At 38.8% G+C, this 20,685-nt stretch overlaps 2 protein-coding genes across 3 annotated transcripts in view; one reads left to right on the top strand and one right to left on the bottom strand.

Moving 5' to 3' along the window:
• Slc4a4 (solute carrier family 4 (sodium bicarbonate cotransporter), member 4) overlaps window positions 1-20,685 on the bottom strand; it is a 312,953-nt gene that overhangs the window by 232,356 nt on the left and 59,912 nt on the right. The window lies entirely within an intron of this gene.
• On the top strand, window positions 2,450-2,864 carry LOC105988558 (60S ribosomal protein L10-like). The gene has a single exon (XM_013020189.1). The coding sequence runs from the start codon at window positions 2,484-2,486 to the stop codon at window positions 2,784-2,786; it is 303 nt and encodes a 100-aa protein (XP_012875643.1). The 5' UTR covers window positions 2,450-2,483; the 3' UTR covers window positions 2,787-2,864.

The raw sequence follows: 20,685 nt of genomic DNA, 5'->3' as shown, positions 1-20,685 counted from the left end.
ATTCATCTTTCTTGGGCTCAAAAAATTACCTCTTTTGAAAAGGGGGAAAGAATGGAAAAATTAAGGAAACATTACAAGTGACTGTTAGAGAAAAGGGAGAGAGACTGAGAGATCGAGATAAGAGAGACCGAGAGAGGAAGACAGAAAGGGGAAGAGAGAGAGGGGAAAGCAGGGGAGAAGAAGAGGAAGGGGAGGGAGGGGGTGGAGAGAGAAAAGGAGGACAGGAGGGGGGAGAAGGGAGGGGAGGAAGGGAGAGAGAGGTATCCTTGCAGAAAAGACTGCTCCCAAGATTTTTTTTTGTAGGTCATGGGGCTTAAACTCTGGGTCTGGGTGTTGTTCCTGAGCTCTTCAGCTCAAGGCAAGCACTCTATTATTTGAGCCACAGTGCCACTTCTAGTTTTCTGGTGGTTTATTGAAGATAAGAGTCTCATGGACTTTGCTGCCCAGGCTTGCTTTGAATAACAATCCTCAGATCTCAGCCTTATGAGCCACCAGAACCCAGCTGCCCCCAAGATTTTGAAAGAACTCTGAACCTAATGTAGACAGATCAACAAGATTCTGCAAAAAGCTTTTCTTCTTTTTAGCCTTATTTAGGTCTGCTCTTAGTCAAGGATCCAAAATTAGTTAATAGTGATCCTTAATTTCTATGAAATTCAATCATATTCTCTGCAAAGAAAAAAAAATAACAGATCTTCCAACATTTGCTGCCTGACATCTATTGCCATACTGTTCTCAGACAATGTATGCCTTATGTCTCATGCTAGGATCTGAGTAAAAAAAAACCCATTGAAATTGAATTGCTGTTGTGATAACATTGGGCGCTCTGAAGGTCACCAGAGGCTAGCCCTCACCAACAGACTAATGCTCTCACTGCAATAGTTGAGTGCTAATTCCTTGCTTTTTTTTTTTTTTTTGGTGGTTGGTGGTGGTGGTGGTCATGGGGCTTGAACTCTGGGACTTGGTGCTGTCCCTGAGCTCTTCAGCTCAAGACGAGTGCTCTACCACTTGAGCCACAGCACCACTTCTGGTTTTCTAGTAGTTTACTGGAGATGAGTCTCATGGAGTTTCCTGCCCAGGCTGGCTTTGAAGGGAGATCCTCAGATCTCAGCCTCCTGAGTAGCTAGGATTACAGGTGTTAGCCACTAGCACTCGGCATGTCTTGCTTATTATTGTCCTCTCTTTGTCCCCTGTCTCCTGATGCCTTTTGCCATGTATGACACATCAAGAAGGTGAGCCCTGTGAACTGGGCTTCTCAGCTCTCCAGAGCTGGAAGCCAATACCTTTCTATTCCATTTAAATTAGCCAGTCATGTATGAAAATATCAAAACAAAACAATTAATATGCCTTAATAAACATGAGGAGGGAAGGAAGGAAGGAAGGAAGGGAGGGAGGGAGGGAGGGAGGGAGGGAGGGCACATGCTAGTTATGGTATTATTATGGCATCACAAAACAGACTACATCACTTAGTATTTGGGGTTGTTTTTCTTTGAATTCTTTTAGTGTTGGTAGTACTGGAGGTTGAACTCAGGCCCTTGAACTCAGTAGATGGGCACCTTACCATAAGAGCCATACCTCATCTCTTTTTGCTCTAGTTATTTGAAGAAGAGGATTTTGCATTTATTCCCAACTAGCCTAAACAGTGATCCTCTTATTCCTCCTATTAATGTTTTCCATATAGCTGGAATGACAAGATGAGTGCCACCACACACAGACATATTGCTTAAGATGGAGTCTCCATAACTTTTTGCCTAGGCTGGCCTCAAACCACATCCTCCCAATCTCTGTCTCTCAAAGAGTTAGGATTATAAATATGACCATTACATCCAGCCTAAGACATCTTCTTTTATTGACTCCAAAGAGTGTATAGGAACACCAACCAGCAACATTTTTCCTCTGGTCAGAAAAGTCCTAAAAACAGGCCAGAATCTAAAGATCATTTGTTAAAAAAGAAAAAAAAAGAAAAAAATTAACTACATAAGAAATGGGATGGAAGTGATAAGATTCTAATTAAAGAGTAAGTTTTGGTGCTCTTTTTAACTACCTTCCCCAATTATTAATAGAAATTTGCTAAATCTGTTTTTAGTAAACAATAAAATGGGATTATCTAAGCTTTTAGAAGTTTTTTGGTTTTTTTCAGGTTGTGGATGATAATTTGTAACAGAAACAACTAACTTCCTACTAAATCATCCATATTGTCAAGATGCACAAAGCAGATGGAAAAGAGATGGGAATGGGCATCTGGACTGGCTAGGCATTTTAGTCTCCTGTTAAAAATGTACTATGGACTCTGCAGCCAATTAAGCCGACCAGGTTCCTTTTCTCGTGGGGACGTGGTGTGCACTGGTTGCAAACAGCAACCTCCTTGGTAGTGTATGCAGCCTGTTGCTTGTATGGGTTGCCCTAAGGGACCTTGGAGACAGTTTTCCAGTGTATTTTCATGACTTTGACTTTATACTGTCCCCCTATCTAGGCTCCAGACAGGTATGCGGGGTGCCTTTGGGAAACCCCAGGGCACTGTGGCCAGGGTTCACATTGGCCAGGTAATCATGTCCATCCGCACCAAGCTGCAGAATAAAGAACACGTAATTGAGGCCTTACGCAGGGCCAAGTTCAAGTTCCCTGGTCGTCAGAAGATCCACATCTCCAAGAAGTGGGGCTTTACCAAGTTCAACGCGGATGAGTTTGAAGACATGGTAGCTGAGAAGCGCCTCATCCCTGATGGCTGTGGAGTCAAATACATCCCGAATCGTGGTCCTCTGGATAAGTGGCGAGCCCTGCACTCATGAAGGCCTCCATCCACTGAGCTATATCACCCCCACTTCGATCACGTTCCCCAATAAAACTTGCATTATGTCTAAAAAAAATGTACTATGGAAATGCATCTATTCTATAGTGTGATGTCAAACAATGTTATTTCCACTGTCATCGTTCCATCCAATGTTTCTTAATTTCTCATATTAAAAACCTGTGAACTGCACTTCAAGCCATCTGGAGGTAACTGCAGTTCATTGGGAGTGAGGTAAATGAGGGCCACTTCAAAAGAAATTGATTATTAACAGCTTCCTGTTCAGAATGAACCTGCAGAGGAAGTATTTAGTGACTTCTAAAGCTGTGGTAATGGGGAAGGCATTGCTATTCTTTAATTGGGTGCAGAATTTCCAATTAATTAAATGTCAGTCATAAAACTTAGAGATCCTTTGCCTTTTATTCAGACAAGCCCAGCTTTAGATCATGAAATATCAGTTTAAAACTACTTCAGAAATACAGTTGTCCATTTATGAGGCCTTTGAAAATCTACATAAGTTTGAATCTATCTTTCCAACAATTGAAAGTTTAAAGTACTTTAGCGATCTCATAAACCAGATATCGGACATTCACCTGAAAACCAACCAAATATCTCTGCCAGCTCCCTTGGTTTTGTTTTTGGGGGTTTTTTGGTGTTTTTTTTGGGGGGGACAAGAAAGAGCCACTTGTAAAGCTGAAATTTATACAGTTGCAGAATAGTATAAAGAATGAGTTAGCACAACAGAAGGTATTCAGGATTCATGAATTCAGGGTACATACCAGCAAGGCTACATGACTACTACAATCTTTTCTTCCAACTTTATATACATCTATTTTCCAGTGTCATAGACTTTAGATTTTTGTCACTTTATTACCACTCATAACTTCTTTAAAATCTAAGTTACTAATACAAGCTGACAGAAGAGAATCTTCAGCTTGTTTGCACTTTTTCCTGGCCAGACAGTTTGAACATATTTACATTGGTCGTTAACATAACTGTGGTCAGTAACACTTACGGTGAACATGGCTGCTTCACTCCTCAGTTCACCCCCATAACCAACCACCATCTCTACATGCATGCATATTGAAGGAGACTACGCACATCAGCCCAGTCACACATCTAGGAACAGGGAGGTACCATGACAGAAATATATCTGACATAAGGTCCATACTCTTCCTGATAGAGAATGCTCTTCCTTCATGTCTATTTGCTCCTGTGTTTGTGAACACTGGAAATTTTAAAAGCCCACATTTTGAATCTCTAAAACACAGATTGCCAGTAGCTTGAACTCTGTGTAAGTGAGGCATGCCAAAGTGGTAATATGTTTATTTTTTTCTTTAAAGGACCAAAGAACTACATAGCCACAATATGACTTTCAGTGAGTGTGAAACTTTTCTTACATTAAGTTTGGAATTGAGTCATCCATACTATTCATTTATTTTCCTCTAGTTTCAAATGGCTTTAGAAGTTGTCTAAATTCATTCCAGAGCTCAAAAATATTAAACCTCCAAATTGTTACTTTTAACTTGGGGAGTTACAGACCATTTAAGAGTCAGGTAAAATGAATAAAAACAAGACTTGGCTGAGAATGTAACTTGGTAGAGTGCTGGCCTTGAGCTGAAGAGATCAGGGACAGCACCCAGGCACAGAGTTCAAGCCCCATGACCAAAAAAAAATAAAAAACAAAATCCAAGACATGCAAAAAAACTAGAGTTAGAGAAAAGAATTTTCTTCCCAATCGCGAATAGATTTATGAAAACACTGTTTCCAGGGCATAAATTAACCTCCTACAGTTACATGTGCCCAGGATTCAGAGATGGATATACATTACAATAAAAAAAAAAAGGATTACAGGCTGAGAACTGAGGATCAGGGTTTGAAGCCAGTCTGGGCAGATAAATCCTGGGGACTCTCATCTCTAATTAGCCAATAAAAGCTGGAACGAAACGAACTGGAGAGGAAAAGTAAGCAATTGCACTGATAATATCAAGGTATATAGGTGAAAATGGAGCTAGGAAAATTGAGACGATGGAAAGGACTGGGAGAGATGAGGGAGAATTATGAAAACAGGTAAACACTGATCAAGATGCAGTGTACTCAAAAACTAGCATGTTGAACTGAAACCCCTCTGTACAACTACTTGAAAATAATGATTAAATAAAAGGCAGAAATGGTGGTATGGCCCAAATGGTAGAACACCAGCTATGACTGAAGAAGATGAATAAGAACTCAAGCCTCTATATTGGCACATACATCATCATTATCATCTTATGATAACAATAGTAATAACAATAAACAACTAATAGCACACACACAAAAATACACATCATTTTAGAAGTTAAAAACTAAGCATCTTGTAAAAATTAGCTAAAGAAGATTACAGTCTTTAAGACTATATGACAAGGAGCAATAACTGCTATCAGGAATTTGGCAAATTACTGAAGAAGTACCTTTCTACTTTACAGCGTGACCCAGAGAACTTCAAAGAAACATGTAATCTGTGGTTTTAAATGGCTTGTGCCACCGCGGTGACCCATTTTCCTATTCTTTGAGGTGAAATATGTCAAACAGATGTTCAGAGGTACATCTCTTAGTAACATGTTCCATTCTTAAAAAAACAGTTACAGAGCTACATGACAAATACTTGCAAACGGAGGTTTTTGTGAAGGTCCAGAATGTTCGGGTGGAGGATTTTTCTTGTTTCAGAAGCAAGGCTTGCTGGCGAATAAAGTGAAGCCTGGCAAATGACATTCTGTCAAAACAATCTGCAAACGTTTATTTTGCTGCCACAGTTAGCTGAAACCAGTTCCTACAGAGATAGTGACACTGCTATAATGTTGATTCATGCTTTCGTGGCCTCAAAAATTAATAACCGTAACTTTTGTTTTTTAAACGGTTTGGAATTGCCAGCAGTATGCTCTCTCCAACTGGTTCTAAATAAAGCTAGTCCCTGATTGAACTTGTTCCCAAAGGCAAAAGGGCATCTTTTTCTGCAGCTTTGGGTCATTAGTGCTTTTTCATGCAACAATGTGAAGCTGAAGATCAGCCATATCCCTTTACAAACAGAAGATGACTGAAAAAGAATACCAGTCTCAATCAGTGATGAAGTTAAAAAAAAGATTTTAAAAGGCTTTACTATCAAATATGCACTTGGAATTAAATTTCTATACTATAATCATTCAATCTTGCATGTGACAAATGAATTCTTTAAGTACAATGAGCATGCTTTTCAAAACTTTTCTCAGATAACAAAGGAGTCTACCCAGCCTAAAAAATAGATGTTGTCAGGCGTTCACACCTGTAATCTTAGATACCAAGAAGGCTGAGATCTGAGGATTGTGGGTCAAAGCCAATCCAGGCAGGAAAGTCTATGAGACTTATCTTCAATAAACTACTCAGTAAAAGCCAGAGAGTGGTACTATGGCTCAAGTGGTAGAGCACTAGCCTTGAGCACAAAGCACACAGAGGAAAGAAAGGAAGGAAGGAAAGAAAGAAAGAGAGAGAGAGAAAGAGAGAGGGAGGGAGGAAGGGAGGGAGGGAGGAAGGAAGGAAGGAAGGAAGGAAGGAAGGAAGGAAGGAAGGAAGGAAAAGGGAAGAAAGAAAGGAAAAAAGAAAGAAAAGAAAACCTCTGCTGATTGCTTTTTCAGTCTTTAGACTTTATAGGTTCACATAGATTTTATAATTAAAATAAATAGCTCTAGATTTCTTTTATTGTAAAAGTATTGCTTTCCCAATATCCAAATAAAAAGGATCCTTCAGATAAATATATCTGTCCTATCCTTGACCCTAGAAGCAGCTGCAGCCCAGCCTGAGAAGAAAATCTCTGAGAAGGTAGACTTGGTGCCTACAGCAGAGTTGCATGATGGCTTCCTTTCAATTTTATGCCATAATTAAGCTACAATAAAGTAGTAACGTACTGATTATTCAGTATCTCTTATCTACTTTTTCACTTCCTCCGACACCCAACTCAAACCAAAGTCCTAATGCAGTTCAAAACCCTGAAAAGCCTTCTTAACCTCAGATAGGTTTAACTATTAGGAGAGTTGTCTTAGGCCAGCTCTGTGGTATTTTCCTGAGTCTTGGGTTTGATACTAATGGACTCAGAATAGAGGGGGGAAAAAATTCTGTGGGAAAGGGAGGAAACAGACAAGTCAGCCAAATTTCCAGTCTCTCAAGGTTCAGATAGTCATTGTTTGGCTTGATAATTTTATAAATTCCAAGAAAATCAACCACACTATAATTCAATGTTTGGCTCATCCAATATCCCTTCAACTGCATGAATAAATGAGGGCTGACTATGAACGTGCAATATAATCTGTGATCCAATCAGGCAAATGGTTCATTCACAAATTCTTCATGAATATCTCTCATGTACTAACCACATGTTATAGGTTTATATTTCAAAAGGGAAAACCTGACAGAGAAAACAGCTTATACAGTAACTGTGTTTTGATTTACTCATTCATCTAATAAACATTATCAAGCACTTACTATGTGCTGAGTGTCTAGTGAGTAGTGTCTTAAAAACATAATAATATTGCTCTTTGGAAGGCTACATTACATGCGTAGACTTTAGTAGTGTGGAGCTCAGGACATGAAAATGTGGTAAGAGAAGAGAAAGGAGCCTGTAAAAGTACATATAAGATAAATCATGAATGGTCCCATATACTCTGATATAGCATGTAGACTTTATCCCATAGAACCAACAGGGAAGTATTAAGAGAGTCCAGAAAGGAATAGCCAAAGCAGGTTCATGTTTTAGAAAGCTGATGGGAACAATGCTATGGAGCAGTAGTAGAGGGAGGGTGTACAATTCTTTGCACAATGATGACTTCTGTGAAGCCACCACCATGGTGAGTAGGAGAACTACTCAAGCAAACTGCTCTGTGCATCTCAGTGTCTTCCTGAGTCTTCGTTTCCCAGCTGCACACACCTTGAGAATATTTGCTTTCTACAACCTGTGTTTAAGCTTCCACAAAGTGTTCTTGGCTCTCTTTTGGAGTTCCATTCCTAAATGGACTTAGCAGACAACACCTGATCATTCCTTTTCCATCCATACTCTTCACCTACCTAAAACTATGAAACTAACTGTGGCAATTCTGGCTGTAGCATTTGCTGCCATCACCCAATAAATGGTTCTGGTGCTGCTGCTACTGCTGATGGCTTAGGAAGACAATCCAAAAACCATAAGCTAATGATAATTTTTGAAAAACCATGAGCTTCTATTTTCTTAGATCCTCTTCATTCCATATTCAGCACTGTTGACCCTTGCTAACAGTTATACCAAAGGATTTTTCAAGTGCTTTGTCCTATTACTGAGGACAAAATATAAGGCTAACATTTAACCAGACAATACCTGAGCTGTGCTTTCCAAACAGAGCTGGTCATCAGATTATGGGGCAATTAAACACAGCTCAACAGATTCCTGAACTGCCTTAATGGGGGACAGGTAGGAATCTGTATGTGTATACGGATTTCCTGGGTGAAGGTATGAACTAGGTTACTTTGATACCAGTGATCAATGCTTTCCTAGTGTGTTCCTTGTGTTTAGAGAAGAATTAAGCACACATTTTCCTCTTAAATGCTTTGCTGAAACAGGTAATCACCTTAAGTAATTGCCCCCTATTTAATGTTTACTGAAACTGTTTACAACTAATTCACAGGACATTTTCTAAATGCTTCAGGCTTACTTTGCTTTCCCACTGTGCACTGAATAGTTTGTTAACTATTAATAAAGAATGAAGAAAAATCAGAATCTGAAGGTGATTTTAAGCATGACTTGTAATTAGTAAAATGCATGTGAGCTCCTGGTGGCAGTAACCAGAAACTTATGATCTGCTCTTAAAAGCAAAGCAGGCTGTGAATAAGCAACACATACATAAGTACACTAAGGCTACATACACTAAGTCCAACCTCTCTTTCTCTCTGTCCCCTGGAAACCAGAAAGTACACAAGAAAATAATATTTTTCAGAAAAAAAACAAGTACTTGTGAGGCAGCATTGCTAAGTATATCTAAATGAAAAACAAAAACTTCTATTATCAATTAAAGTGACTACTACTTTTAGTTCCTATTCTAAGATCTTTGTGCTTATTTTTTCATTCAATAATGTTAGGAAGCATTATTCTCCTCCATTTTATTACTAGGGAAACTGAGGCCTAGAAGGGTGAAATAACAAGTTCACTAATAGCTCGCTAGTAACAGCAACAGGAACTAAACTGACTTTTCTGTGTACTGAAACCAAGCCAATCAGGAGCAAGAAATATAGGAAGGCAGGGATATAATGTGCAGCTCAGCCTCTAATTCACTCCTGGGGCTAATTCACTCTGAGTTGGGCACTGACTACACTTACTGCTTTGGGAAATAGTAACAGAAGATGAATGAAACATAGTTGCTTATCATCACTGTCTAACTCAATTGTCACCTCCTTGGAAAAGCCTCCCTCAGCTGGGAAAACTATTATTTCCCTTGCTGCCCTGCATTACAATTGAGTCTACATGCATCTGTCTCTCCTGTTATTGGGTTGCAAGTTCCATGGCTCATGATGGGAACAGATCCTGTATCTTTGTTCCTTCCTCAGCACATAGAGTCACAGCGCACTATACCTGGAAACAGTGCATGAGCAGAAGAAATGCAGCAAAAGAAACATGGAATAAAATAACTTTCTGAGAAGAGTTCCTGTGTGCTAGCGGGGAAGATGAGCAAAGGCTCTGACATTCCAATCCTATGCCCAAGTTGACATGCACCATACTATTCTCTGACTTAAACCACGTAATTGAAAATTTTATTATTTCACATTCAAGATCCATTTTTCAATGAACACATCTCTCATTGAACATGGTCAATTCTTACAGGCAAGTACCATGCTGAAGGCATACCTACATTTTAATATTCAGAACAGCCCTCCGAGGTAGCTCAATCACACAATCTCACTTAGATAAATCAAGTCACTTGCCCAAAGTTACACAGCGACTAAGAAACAGACCTGGTACTGAGCATAGTAGCACATACTTGCAATCCCAGCTACTTGGCAAGTAAAAACTGGAAGGCTCCTGGCTCAAGGCCAGCCTGAACAAAAAGAGAGGGCCCATTTTATAACCAACAAGCCAGGTATGGTGGTACATGTCTATAATCTCAACCAGCTGGGAGGAAAAATTTTTGGTTGGCCCTTAATGGAAAAATAACCCTACCTGAAAAATAACTAAAGCCAAAGGGTCTGGCAGTGTGACTCAAATAATAGAGAATACCTGCTTAGCAAACTTGAGGACCTAAATTCAAATTTCAGTAGTGTCTCATCCAAAAAGAGATTAAGGAGATTTAATTACAAGAGAAATAATGAGATTTAACTCCAAATCCTACACTAATAACAAGTCTGATATGTTTGTGTACCACTGGTCCTAAGCTAAGCTCTACCACCTACTAGATATGTGCCCTTAGGAAAATTATTTAACCCTTCCCAGCCTCATTTTTATCCTCCATGAAGTTATTGATAATTTACAAAAATGATTAAAGATTAAATAAGAGATAAATGCAAGGTGTTAATCATATGATAGATGTTTGACAAATATGTATTTGTATATTCATTAACAACTGATTTAGATAACAAAACTTCTATTAACTGCAGAGCTAAAAAAGACAACTAAGTTGGGATTTATGTCCCAACTAAAGTGTTTCAAAGGTACCACAAGTGAAAGGTCAACACCACAGTACATATAGATTGCTAGAGATGAATTAATTTTCTTTTCTAGCGCTCCTGGTAGTCAGGAGGCAAGCACTCTACCACCTGCACCACACCCCTAGCTTAGGATTATCTCATTTTTCCCTAATGGCCATAAGGGTGGACTTTATCAAACTAATTGGATGTACCTTATAATAAAAGATTATTGATATTGAAATGTATTTGTAATGATCAACAAAAATAACTGGGTTTGAAAGAAAGATAAATCCTCTTGACCCAACCATATACTCAACTTCTAACAGCTAAGACATGGACTGTTTTTCTCTTTTATCTACACCTTCAAGAATGGAATATATATTTCAGGGATCTAAATGAAGATGAGAGAACTTTTCTGACAGGAGAGACATTATCTGACAAAAGCATCAAAAAATATACTGTTGACAAAGTCCTTCCTTTGTATTTCTCCCTTGAGAAAGCAACACTCCAGGGACTTATCAACTCCATGATAAATTAGCAATCTGGAAATAATGATCCCTAAACTCTTAGGAAAATCCATAGCCATTGTAATTAAGATTATCTTTCTAAGGAAATGATTGCGATCTCATATTTAATAAGTAAAGCCTCCAGGGCCAGAGTGGCATCATGATCCTGTAATCCCAGTACTCAGGAGGCCAAGACCAAAGGACAATGAGGTTTGAGGCCAGCCTGGGCCATACAGAAGCACCTTTTCAATATAATAAATAAGTAAGTAGAGACACTAAAGTACAAAGGTAAAAAACTTGCCCAAGATAGAATCAGTCACTAGAACCAGAGTTTAGCCTCAGGTTGCTCTCAGATGAGAAAATGAGAACATAGTTCAAATACTTGCAACCCACAACTAAGTAGTTTTCACAAAGCATTTGTGACAGTTAATTTTATGTGTTCACTTGACTGGGTTAAGGGATGCCCAGAACACTGGAAAAACATTATTTATGGTGTTGTTTCTGAGAGTATCTCCAGAAGAGACCACTATTTGATTCTGCAGACTGAGAAAGATCATCCAGCTAATATGGGTCATCAGTCAATCCATTGGGGGACAATCAAGAACAAAGAGGTGGCAGAGTAAGGATGAGTTTGCTCTCTGAGTTAGACCGTACATCTTTTCCATCCCTCAAATATCAGAACTCCTAGTTCTTAGTCCTTCAGAGTCAGTTCAGAGCTTACATCATTCCTACCACCACCCCTAGATTCTCGGACCTATGGATTCAGGCTAGATCACACCATGGGTTTCCTGGTTCTCCACTTTGCAGACATCAGACCATTAGATGACTTGTTATCCACACACACACCTGGTTTTGTTTCTCTGGAGAACCCTCACTGATAGAACTTTCCATTGAAAACCATTTCTACCCGGTAGAGGAAAGATTTAGAAGACTTAATTTCACATTCAGGCTCTGTCACAGCTCTAAGTCAGACCAAAGTTTTCTCATCAATGGAATGAGCCTGAAGTAGTTTTCTTATAGGAATGCTTTGAGACCTGTACCAGACAATACATAGTAATGGGCATATTGCAGAACCAGGAATCTAGTGAAACCCTCTGTCAATAGTGATTAAACTAAATCTTCAGTTCTCAAGAAAATCCAGAACTTTGAGATAGATCAAATGTTGGTTCTTCTTTTTTCACAAATAAGCTAAATACATAGAAGAAAGAAAGAAGGAAAGGATTTTTCAAATACCCTCTAAAGATGTTTAGATGAATTCTGCTGAGAAACCGCATTCAGGCTTCAATTCAACTGACACTCCGATGACTTTGGTCCTGGATTACGATGTCAAACTATGGTCTCTAGTTTTATACTCTTTACCAATATTAACAAAGAGCAACTAGCCAAACAGTGAAAGACGATAGTAATAAAAAAGATACATTTCATCAACGTCAACTAGATGTCTTGTCTCCCAAGAGATGGTCCATGGAATAGACACCAAATGCCTTGGAGTATGAACAAGAAAGTAATCTGAAAGCATTGTGACAGAGTGACAGAGATAGGCATGAGATGCTAACAGGCATTTTTGCATTGCTGTGAAATGAACTTTACGACTGTGCAAATGCCATTTGGGCTAAACTTTACTATTAGCAGCCAATCTGCTTTTCTTTACTCACAAGAAAAGCATAGAAAGAATAAATGATCTACTCCACCTCCCATTTTGTCCTTTTTCCTTCATCTCCAGCTAATTCTCAGATCCTTATCTGAGTGATGTCACCGCTCACTTGCAAGGAGCCATGTGACTACATCACTGACATGTCCATAGGAAAAATGAGAGCAGGGAAGCATGAAGAAGTTGGATGGAAATTCGTTTTGGAAGAGACAAAGACTGGCAGAGGCTGAGTTTTATACTTTCCTTTATGACAGATGGCAAGGCCCATTTATAATAGAATGTATTGCAAACATCCAAAAAAAAAAGATTACTACAAAAAGTTAAGAAGTTTAAGGAAACATGTAACTTGAAAAACAATCTGTCTAAAATCCATTTACCAAAATCTATGCTTGGATGGAATAGATAGTATTTTCCATCCCCCTCTCTTCAACCCCCAAATACCCACTTTAGGTCTAATCTGACAACATTCTTTTTTGCTGTGTGTTTGAAGTCCAAATCTTAGTGCTCCCTAAGGGTTATATACTGACAGAGGGCACTGTTACCACTGATGTTTACCACTGGAATTTGTAAGTCCTGTGCAGAAGCAAACTACCAATAATTATACTGGAGACAAAGTAGTATCTTCCAGAATGTCAGTGGACCAAGATGTAGAGAACCAATCAACCAGTCAACAATGCAGATGATTCACATTAAAGAGAAAAGAAATGAGTTACAGCAGCCCTGTTAGGTTTAAGAATCAAAGACCTATTTCTATACATTCCTTTTGGAATAACCTCATTACTTTATATTTCTAAAGGAAATTTCCATTAGTAAGGGATATCTGTTACTTTCATACTACGTGGAATGAAATATTGGTGCCACAGAAAAAAACTGAAGTCACAGAATTGTAGATCTGGAAAGGACCTTTAAATTACGTAGAAATATCATTTCAGCCAGGAACTGGTCACTCATATTTATAATCCTAGCTACTCAGGAGGCTGAGATCTGAGGATCATGGTTCAAAGCCACTCGGGAAGACAAATCCTCAAGATTCTTATCTGCAATTAACCAACAAAAAGCCAGAACTGGTGTCATGGCTCAAGTAGAAGAGAGCCAGCCATAATTGAAAAGTGAAGACAGACAGAAGGCCCAACTTCAGACCCCAGTACTACATGCCCCTCCTCTGTCCAACTAAATAAAAATATTTTTCAAAAGGGATGACATCTTCTGCCATACAACAAAAATGCCAAACACCAAAAATAGAATACAATACTGTGTCAGACTTATCACAGTAAATGCTACTCATTTCCTTAGCACCTGTCTCCCAGTGCCTCATTTCCTATGACCAAGACGGCAGGGAGGCTGGTCAGAGCCAGCTGGCTGAATCCTACCGCCTTCTGCCACTTTTCCACCTCATGGACAGCAAAACCCAATCTCCTCAACTCAGCTAATTCAGCAGTTCATTCAAACCCAAGATAAAACTTTCCTTGGGGAAAGAAAGGATTGATGCTCACGTGATGACCATCCAGATGTATAAGATGTCCTAACACGGCATGTTAAGAAGACACATAGGCTTCATTACTAAATAAAATATGCCGATATTTCTCTAATGGTGAGTCCCAGAGAACATTTTCAGAAGAAAGTCTGAAGGAGTTTTCATTGTAAAGAGCAAGCCTGAGAATGAAATGAGAGGTTGATCTATGAAGCTAGATGAGTGAAAACTAAGTCTCAACCTATAGACACCAACTCTTCTCTACAAGTTGGAAACCCAGATCCTACCTCTAACTGGACCCGAGCTGCTTCGAACAGACACTATCTAGCCTGAAGATGGCCCTAGCATCAGGCAGAGGACTCATATCTTCCAGTATGTCAAACTCTTCTTTCCTATACCATTTACTATGGAGCAAAAAAAAATCTCACTTTTACCCAAGAGCTGCATGATTTCTCCAAAAGGTTTGTTATCCACTTTTGGGGTTTGACTATTTGGCATATTTAGTAACAAAAACCAGGTTATTCTAAAAACTCATAAATGCTACTCCATTTACATAAATTATAAAACACTATCACAACCTTAAGAATTAAAATCACGCTTTCTAACACATTTTTCTACCAGACCGGTGGGTCTTCAGTGATTCCTGTTCTCCAACTCTTACTTTGCCTCTCCAACATTGCTTGCAGATCCCATGATGAAATTAGCACACCTGTGTTTTCATTACTCAGCAGTAGCCTTTATATGAACCTGCTTCTGATAACCAAAGTGGGGTATATTGTTTATGTCTTGTCTGGGGTTGGGATAACTCACAGCACATAAATTAACATTCATGCCGTTTACACTTCATAAAATCCTTTTAAATAAATTATCTCATTTGAAACCCACAAATCCCAATAGAGCTGGGGGAGGAAAAGAGAGACAGAGCCTCAGAAAGGTTACAGTACCATGACGTGGCAGAAGCACAACTTGAACCAAGACCTTGCAATTCTAAACGCTATGCTTCTTATTCTTTGGGAATGCAATGGGACAGATGCTTTCACCTCTTTTGCCAGAGTGTATGTGTGTACGTGTTTATATTTGCATATCAAACCAGAAAGGTACATGTAAGAATAAGGAATTCTCTTTGATAGCAAGAAGAACAGATGTGAAAATGAAGAGTAGATAGATTTTAATAATAAAACTATGGTATGTGCTATATGCCTGTCTTTGCAGGGAAGATGCAGAACAATCTAGTGGCAGCTTAGTGTTCTGGGATGATAAGGGAATCAGGAAGCAAAAGAAGCTCAGAATACAGCTTGGAGAAGCAAACTCATTCTACAATGTTAGTGGCTCCCGGTACAAGTGCTGAAGCAGCATGCCACTGGGCAGGGCACAGTTAATGCAGATTTTTTCCAAGGACTCTGTGCCATGGCCAAGCCTCTAGCTGAGTTTCACAAGCATCTCTTTGTGTCAGCCCCCTCCCAATACATGGGAAACCTCGAATGCCTCTTGTTACTGAGTGCAACTAAGCTGAGCCACTTGGAATTACTGGCTCTCATCGCTGGCCAGAAAGTTAAGCCAAGACCTATTTCCAGTGCTTCTCAGTCCTGCAAACAACCTATACTTTGTGAGAGCCTGTCTTTTATTCCTCCTAAATGATTAGGGTATTTTTTTCTTTAATAATTCTCTAAAAGTCCAGATGAAAGAACAGGTAATATCTAAGGGAAAGAAATTTCTTTTTTTCCATCACTCAGCTAATAATGAAAACTGTTAAGTGTGAAATGACAGACCATCCACAAGAATGGACACATCTTTTATAAATGAAAGGAAGAGATTTTTCAAGTATTGTAATAAGTAAAGAATTATTAGAGATTTTTCAGCTCCAAAATATGCTAAGTACACATAAATGAATCATTTTCAGGCCAAGAAAATATTAAGGAGATACCACATGTAACTAACAGAAAATATCTAATCCTATTTTATTTTAAGTTGTATTTTTCTTATCTTTAAGTAGTTGTACAAAGGCACTACCATGCAACAAATCAATTGTGAGTAGGGCACATCTTGACTGATATCAACCCTACTTCATGGTCCCGCATCTCTCCCAATCCAATCCCTCCTCTCAATTTTCATAATTTCATTGAATATTATGACTGCATGCTCCCCCTACTTCCTCTCTTCATTTAAACAAATCATATTTTAGTCTCTCTATATCTTATTTTGATATTTAAAACTTTGGGATTTTTGTCTGATAGGTTTATGAGTAACTAATAGGTCCCCAAACAGAAACTATACCCAATTCTGATTAAAAACACACTTGAAGAACTACAGCTTTGCTACTTTTTCCAGCCATTTCCTACAATATTGGCCTGCTGCATGTTTGCATTTTAAGGCTCACAGTTCATTGGTCACATTATATATCACTAGCTGAGGAAAACTACTTTAAAAGCAGTCAGTCCTAATATTTAAACTAAAAGATGACACACAAAGAACTCAGTCCAATCAGGAGTTATCCTTGTCCTAAGACTTAATTACATATGCATCTTCTATAATTAATGGCAAAATGTTCTTCCCAGCAGCCTTCAGATGCCTTACTTAAAAAGCTAATCAGCTTCTGATTCATCCTGTGTTCAAGAATGTTCTCCTAACAGACACATTGCTTGCTCACTGTAGAAGAAATGTTTTGTATGGCAGGGAGATGGGTAGTAACATTTCAAACATTTTCTCTCCTCCAGGGCCAGCAGCAAACATACATTCTTCCCCTAGCCCAGGCCTAACCAATTTAAAAACATCCAAACATGAACTTATATCAACCCATGATCTAATGGGATGGGTTTACCAAGATCTTCAACAGTCTGGACCACATGCCAAGGGAAATACAATGAATGGGCAGTTCTGCAGAGTCAAGATGAGTTCCACATCTGTCTGTGGGAATCTGCCCCAATGCCACCTTTTGGCTAACAGAGCAAACCTTTCTTAACTGGGGCAACTGGCTTGTTTCTTAAGTTCACAGGGGGGAAAAAATGCTGCTTATTTTAATTAGTTAATTATTTCTGAATGTTCCACTTCATTCCAGAAAGAAATAATACACTTCTGGTTTGAGGATGACCATGAAAACTATTTCTGGAAACGTTCGTCAGGTTCTATTCCCTCTTTACCCACTGGGGGAATAAAAAGCCTCATTTTTTTCCTTAGAATTTCTTTATCATGTATTCCAAAAACTGTGTAATAATTATCCCAACCTCCACTGATGGTATGGAAGTTTACCCTTTCTGTCCACCTACAGTAAGAGGACAGTTCACCCAGGAGTACCTCCAAAATGAAGGCTCAAAATAAGTGACTGGTCATAAGCTGCCGTGTGTGACCCGCAAGGGTAGAATACAAAGAACAGTTACCCCCAAAGAGCTAGATAACTGACCCTAGTGGACTCCTGTTGAACTAACTTGGCAAAAGTTCTTTGTTGGTACACTGGCAGACTAGACTCAGGCCAGGTCAAGAAACTCACTTCTTCTTTACTCAAGATGCTGCTGCTAAGGTCATCACTCATTATGTCTTACAAAGTTCTCTTTCTGGATTTCATGTTGGTAATACGTATGCTTCTCCTCAGCAGGTTACTTGTTAAATCATAGTCTGTATAAATTTACATGTAAATTAGCTTTTTCTTTTTTTCTGTCCTGGGACTTGAATTCTTGTCCTGGACACTGTCCCTGAGCTTTTGTGCTCAAGGCTAGCACTCTACCACTTGAGCCACACCTGCACTTGTGACTTTTTGCTGTAAATTGGACATAAGGGTCTCACAAACTTTTTTGCCTAAGCTGGCTTCAAACTGCGATCCTCAGATCTCAGCTTCCCCAATAGCTAGGATTACAGGCATGAACTAGCTTATAAGTAAGTTTATATGATTCTGGGCACATAATAAAAGCAAAAATACATCTCTCCTCCTCCTTCCTCTCTCCCTTCTTTTTTTTCCTCTACTGCTTCCTCTTCTCTAGTCTCACCTCTGTCCTTTCTTCTACCCTCCTCTTCTTCACTCTTATCTCTCTCCTCCTCCTCCTTTCTTCCTTTCATCTCCCCTCCCCTTCCTCTCTCTTCCTCCTTCCTTCCAAATCTCCATGTTCCTCTCCCTCAACCTCTCTCACATCCACACACAACCCATGCGATCCTGTGTAACACTCTGTGATTGTTCTTTCTTGACTCTCTTCAAGTCTCTCTTTTTTCCCCTCCCATTTTCCTACTGATATATTATTTATTTCATGTTACTTTTATTCCTAAGGGAGAGTTCCAATGAATTCTGAGTGTTTCCAGACCTTTAATAAGTATTTATTCCATTCAATATATATTCTATAATTTAAATTTAAAAAATCCAAGCAGGAACCTACAGTTAGGACTAACTACCCTGAAAACAACATGAATTGAGGACCAAGAAATTTTCAAAATTACATGCAATCCAAGTTTAAGCATAGTTTCAAGTTTACTTAATGTAAATTTTATACAGCAATAAAAAAACTACATTGTGTCAAATAAACAGTGTAGGCAATGTTTTGCTTCAGAGATAAAACTGTGTAGAAACATTAAAGTCACACCCTCAACTACAAGGATTTAGCCTATAGTTGGTTCTATTCAACTATCATAGGAACATAAAGAATAATGAGATAAAGATAAAAAATATTCAATCCTGTCTTTGCCTTCATTTCTTCTTAATTACTCGTTTGTGATATAATTATAGTTCTGAAACCTTTTTTAACTAGCCAGAAAAGCACAACATTAGACCTAAGTCAGGTCATGTTACAGTCACAATTTCAGGTTTAATCATTAAGACTAAGGCTAATTAGTTGAACTGGAGATAAATTTTAAAATTTGGTTTCTTTGTACAATTATCTCCCCTTGAGTCAGGAGATAGCCTTCTTTAAAAATCTGAAGCTCTTACTACACCTAACCTATCAATCCATGTATTAAATAGATTGTTGTTTAATACCAAATCGCTACGTTCTTTTGACATGACATTAATTGTACATCATAAAATGCAGAGCTTTGATTCTATCTTGGCCAAAATTTATTCGGTACCTCTCTTTCCATATAAACCCATATGGAGTAAATGATAAGCTTTGATCTGAATCCCATTTTTTACAATTCAACATCTCTGACAAATATGCCCAGCTCATCCTTTAGTATACGCCAAGCAGTACCAATGAGAAGAATGCAAACATTGCCTGAGTTTTATGTTTTCCTAAAGATTTTCCTCTATGAGTATATGAATCGAAGTAAGTACTACAGTTCAGCTTTGGGAGTTTCTCTCTGACACAATACAACAAATCACCTGATGGGTTTGCAGAATATGAAAAATCCAGCCTCAATTCCTTTCTAAGGTGACCTCTCAATTTCCCTTGAAGTGTTGAAGACCTAGATGCCCAGTCATATGTGTGAAAGCAATTATAGAGGGATTTATTTATTAATCATTAATCCCCTCATCATGCAGAGAATACCTAGAAAATCCCTGATACACTTTTGCACTGAAGCTGTACTGGAAACATTTTTTTGTAAGTCTCCAAAGACTTTTCCCTTGACAGTTCGGATAGGCCTTCTCTTCAATCTCCTTGACCTCTATGCTTCAGTTAGCACTGTTGAAATTCTCTCCTCGCATGGTTTCCCTGGGTGTTCTCTGTGTTCTTCTACAACCTCTTTGTCTCATTTGCTGACTACTCTTTTTGTCAGCCTCCACCCCCCTTGACTGGCAACAGCTCCAAGTAAGGTTCAAAACTTGGCTTTCTGTATCTCTCCCTCGGTATTCATCACCATGACACCTACCGCATACATTACTGAACTATTACCTTGCATGGGCTCCTCAAAATCAATGAACCTGTCTTGACCTTTCAAATTGTGATCCTATCTACAGTTGCAAATCGGTCATGCCAATCTATGACCCCTGACATCTGAAAGGTAACGGCTCAGACACTGAGCTCACTCAGCAGACTTTTCCAACATCCTACACTAAACCCCTATTACTTTATAACTGCATTACAAAACAGCCCCAAATACTCATCTTCCCACCTCCGGTTCGACTACTCCACTCTCTCCTGACGCTGCTGCCTAAGTAATCATCAAAATTCATCATTTTCAGCACATTGCGTGCATCCCAGTGCCTGTGGCGTCTTCCTCCTATCTACTGATCAAATCAATAACCAAATTCATCCTAACTTTTCATGTCCATGGAAGTTCTCCTCACCAACCGGGCATGCTTGGGCAACCACCACACATGCTTATTGTCATTTCTTCACACATACGTTTCTTCCCACCTGAAATGCCATTCACACCTCCGCCAATTCTCTCTCCCTTCATTATCCACTACCAAAATGAGATCCAGCCTCACAACCATGTCTTTAGTATCTCCTTTTATCACTCAATGTTTATTCAATGTGCACTATATTTTTCCCCCACTTTTGCTATATTACTTTGCAAGTGCTCTCAACTTGTGTCAGATATACTTCAATATGTCCCTGATAGATTATAAAACTTCCTGAAAGTAGTGAGTCTGCCTTATATTTTAGCTTTTATATGAAAACACCTAGGACATTTTGGATATATACAGATACAGCTATAGATATATAGGTATATGGATATAGATGTAGATACAGATACAATA

This window comes from Dipodomys ordii, unplaced genomic scaffold (assembly GCF_000151885.1).
Source record: "Dipodomys ordii isolate 6190 unplaced genomic scaffold, Dord_2.0 Scaffold49, whole genome shotgun sequence".
In the NCBI taxonomy this organism is placed as follows: Eukaryota; Metazoa; Chordata; class Mammalia; order Rodentia; family Heteromyidae; genus Dipodomys; species Dipodomys ordii.
The sequence above is the reverse complement of the archived record's forward strand: the minus strand, read 5'-3'. Positions and strand labels throughout refer to the sequence as shown.

What these genes read in the sequence shown, in the direction of transcription:
- LOC105988558 (XM_013020189.1), top strand. Translation starts at nt 2,484, where the DNA reads ATGCGGGGTGCCTTTGGGAAACCCCAGGGCACTGTGGCCAGGGTTCAC.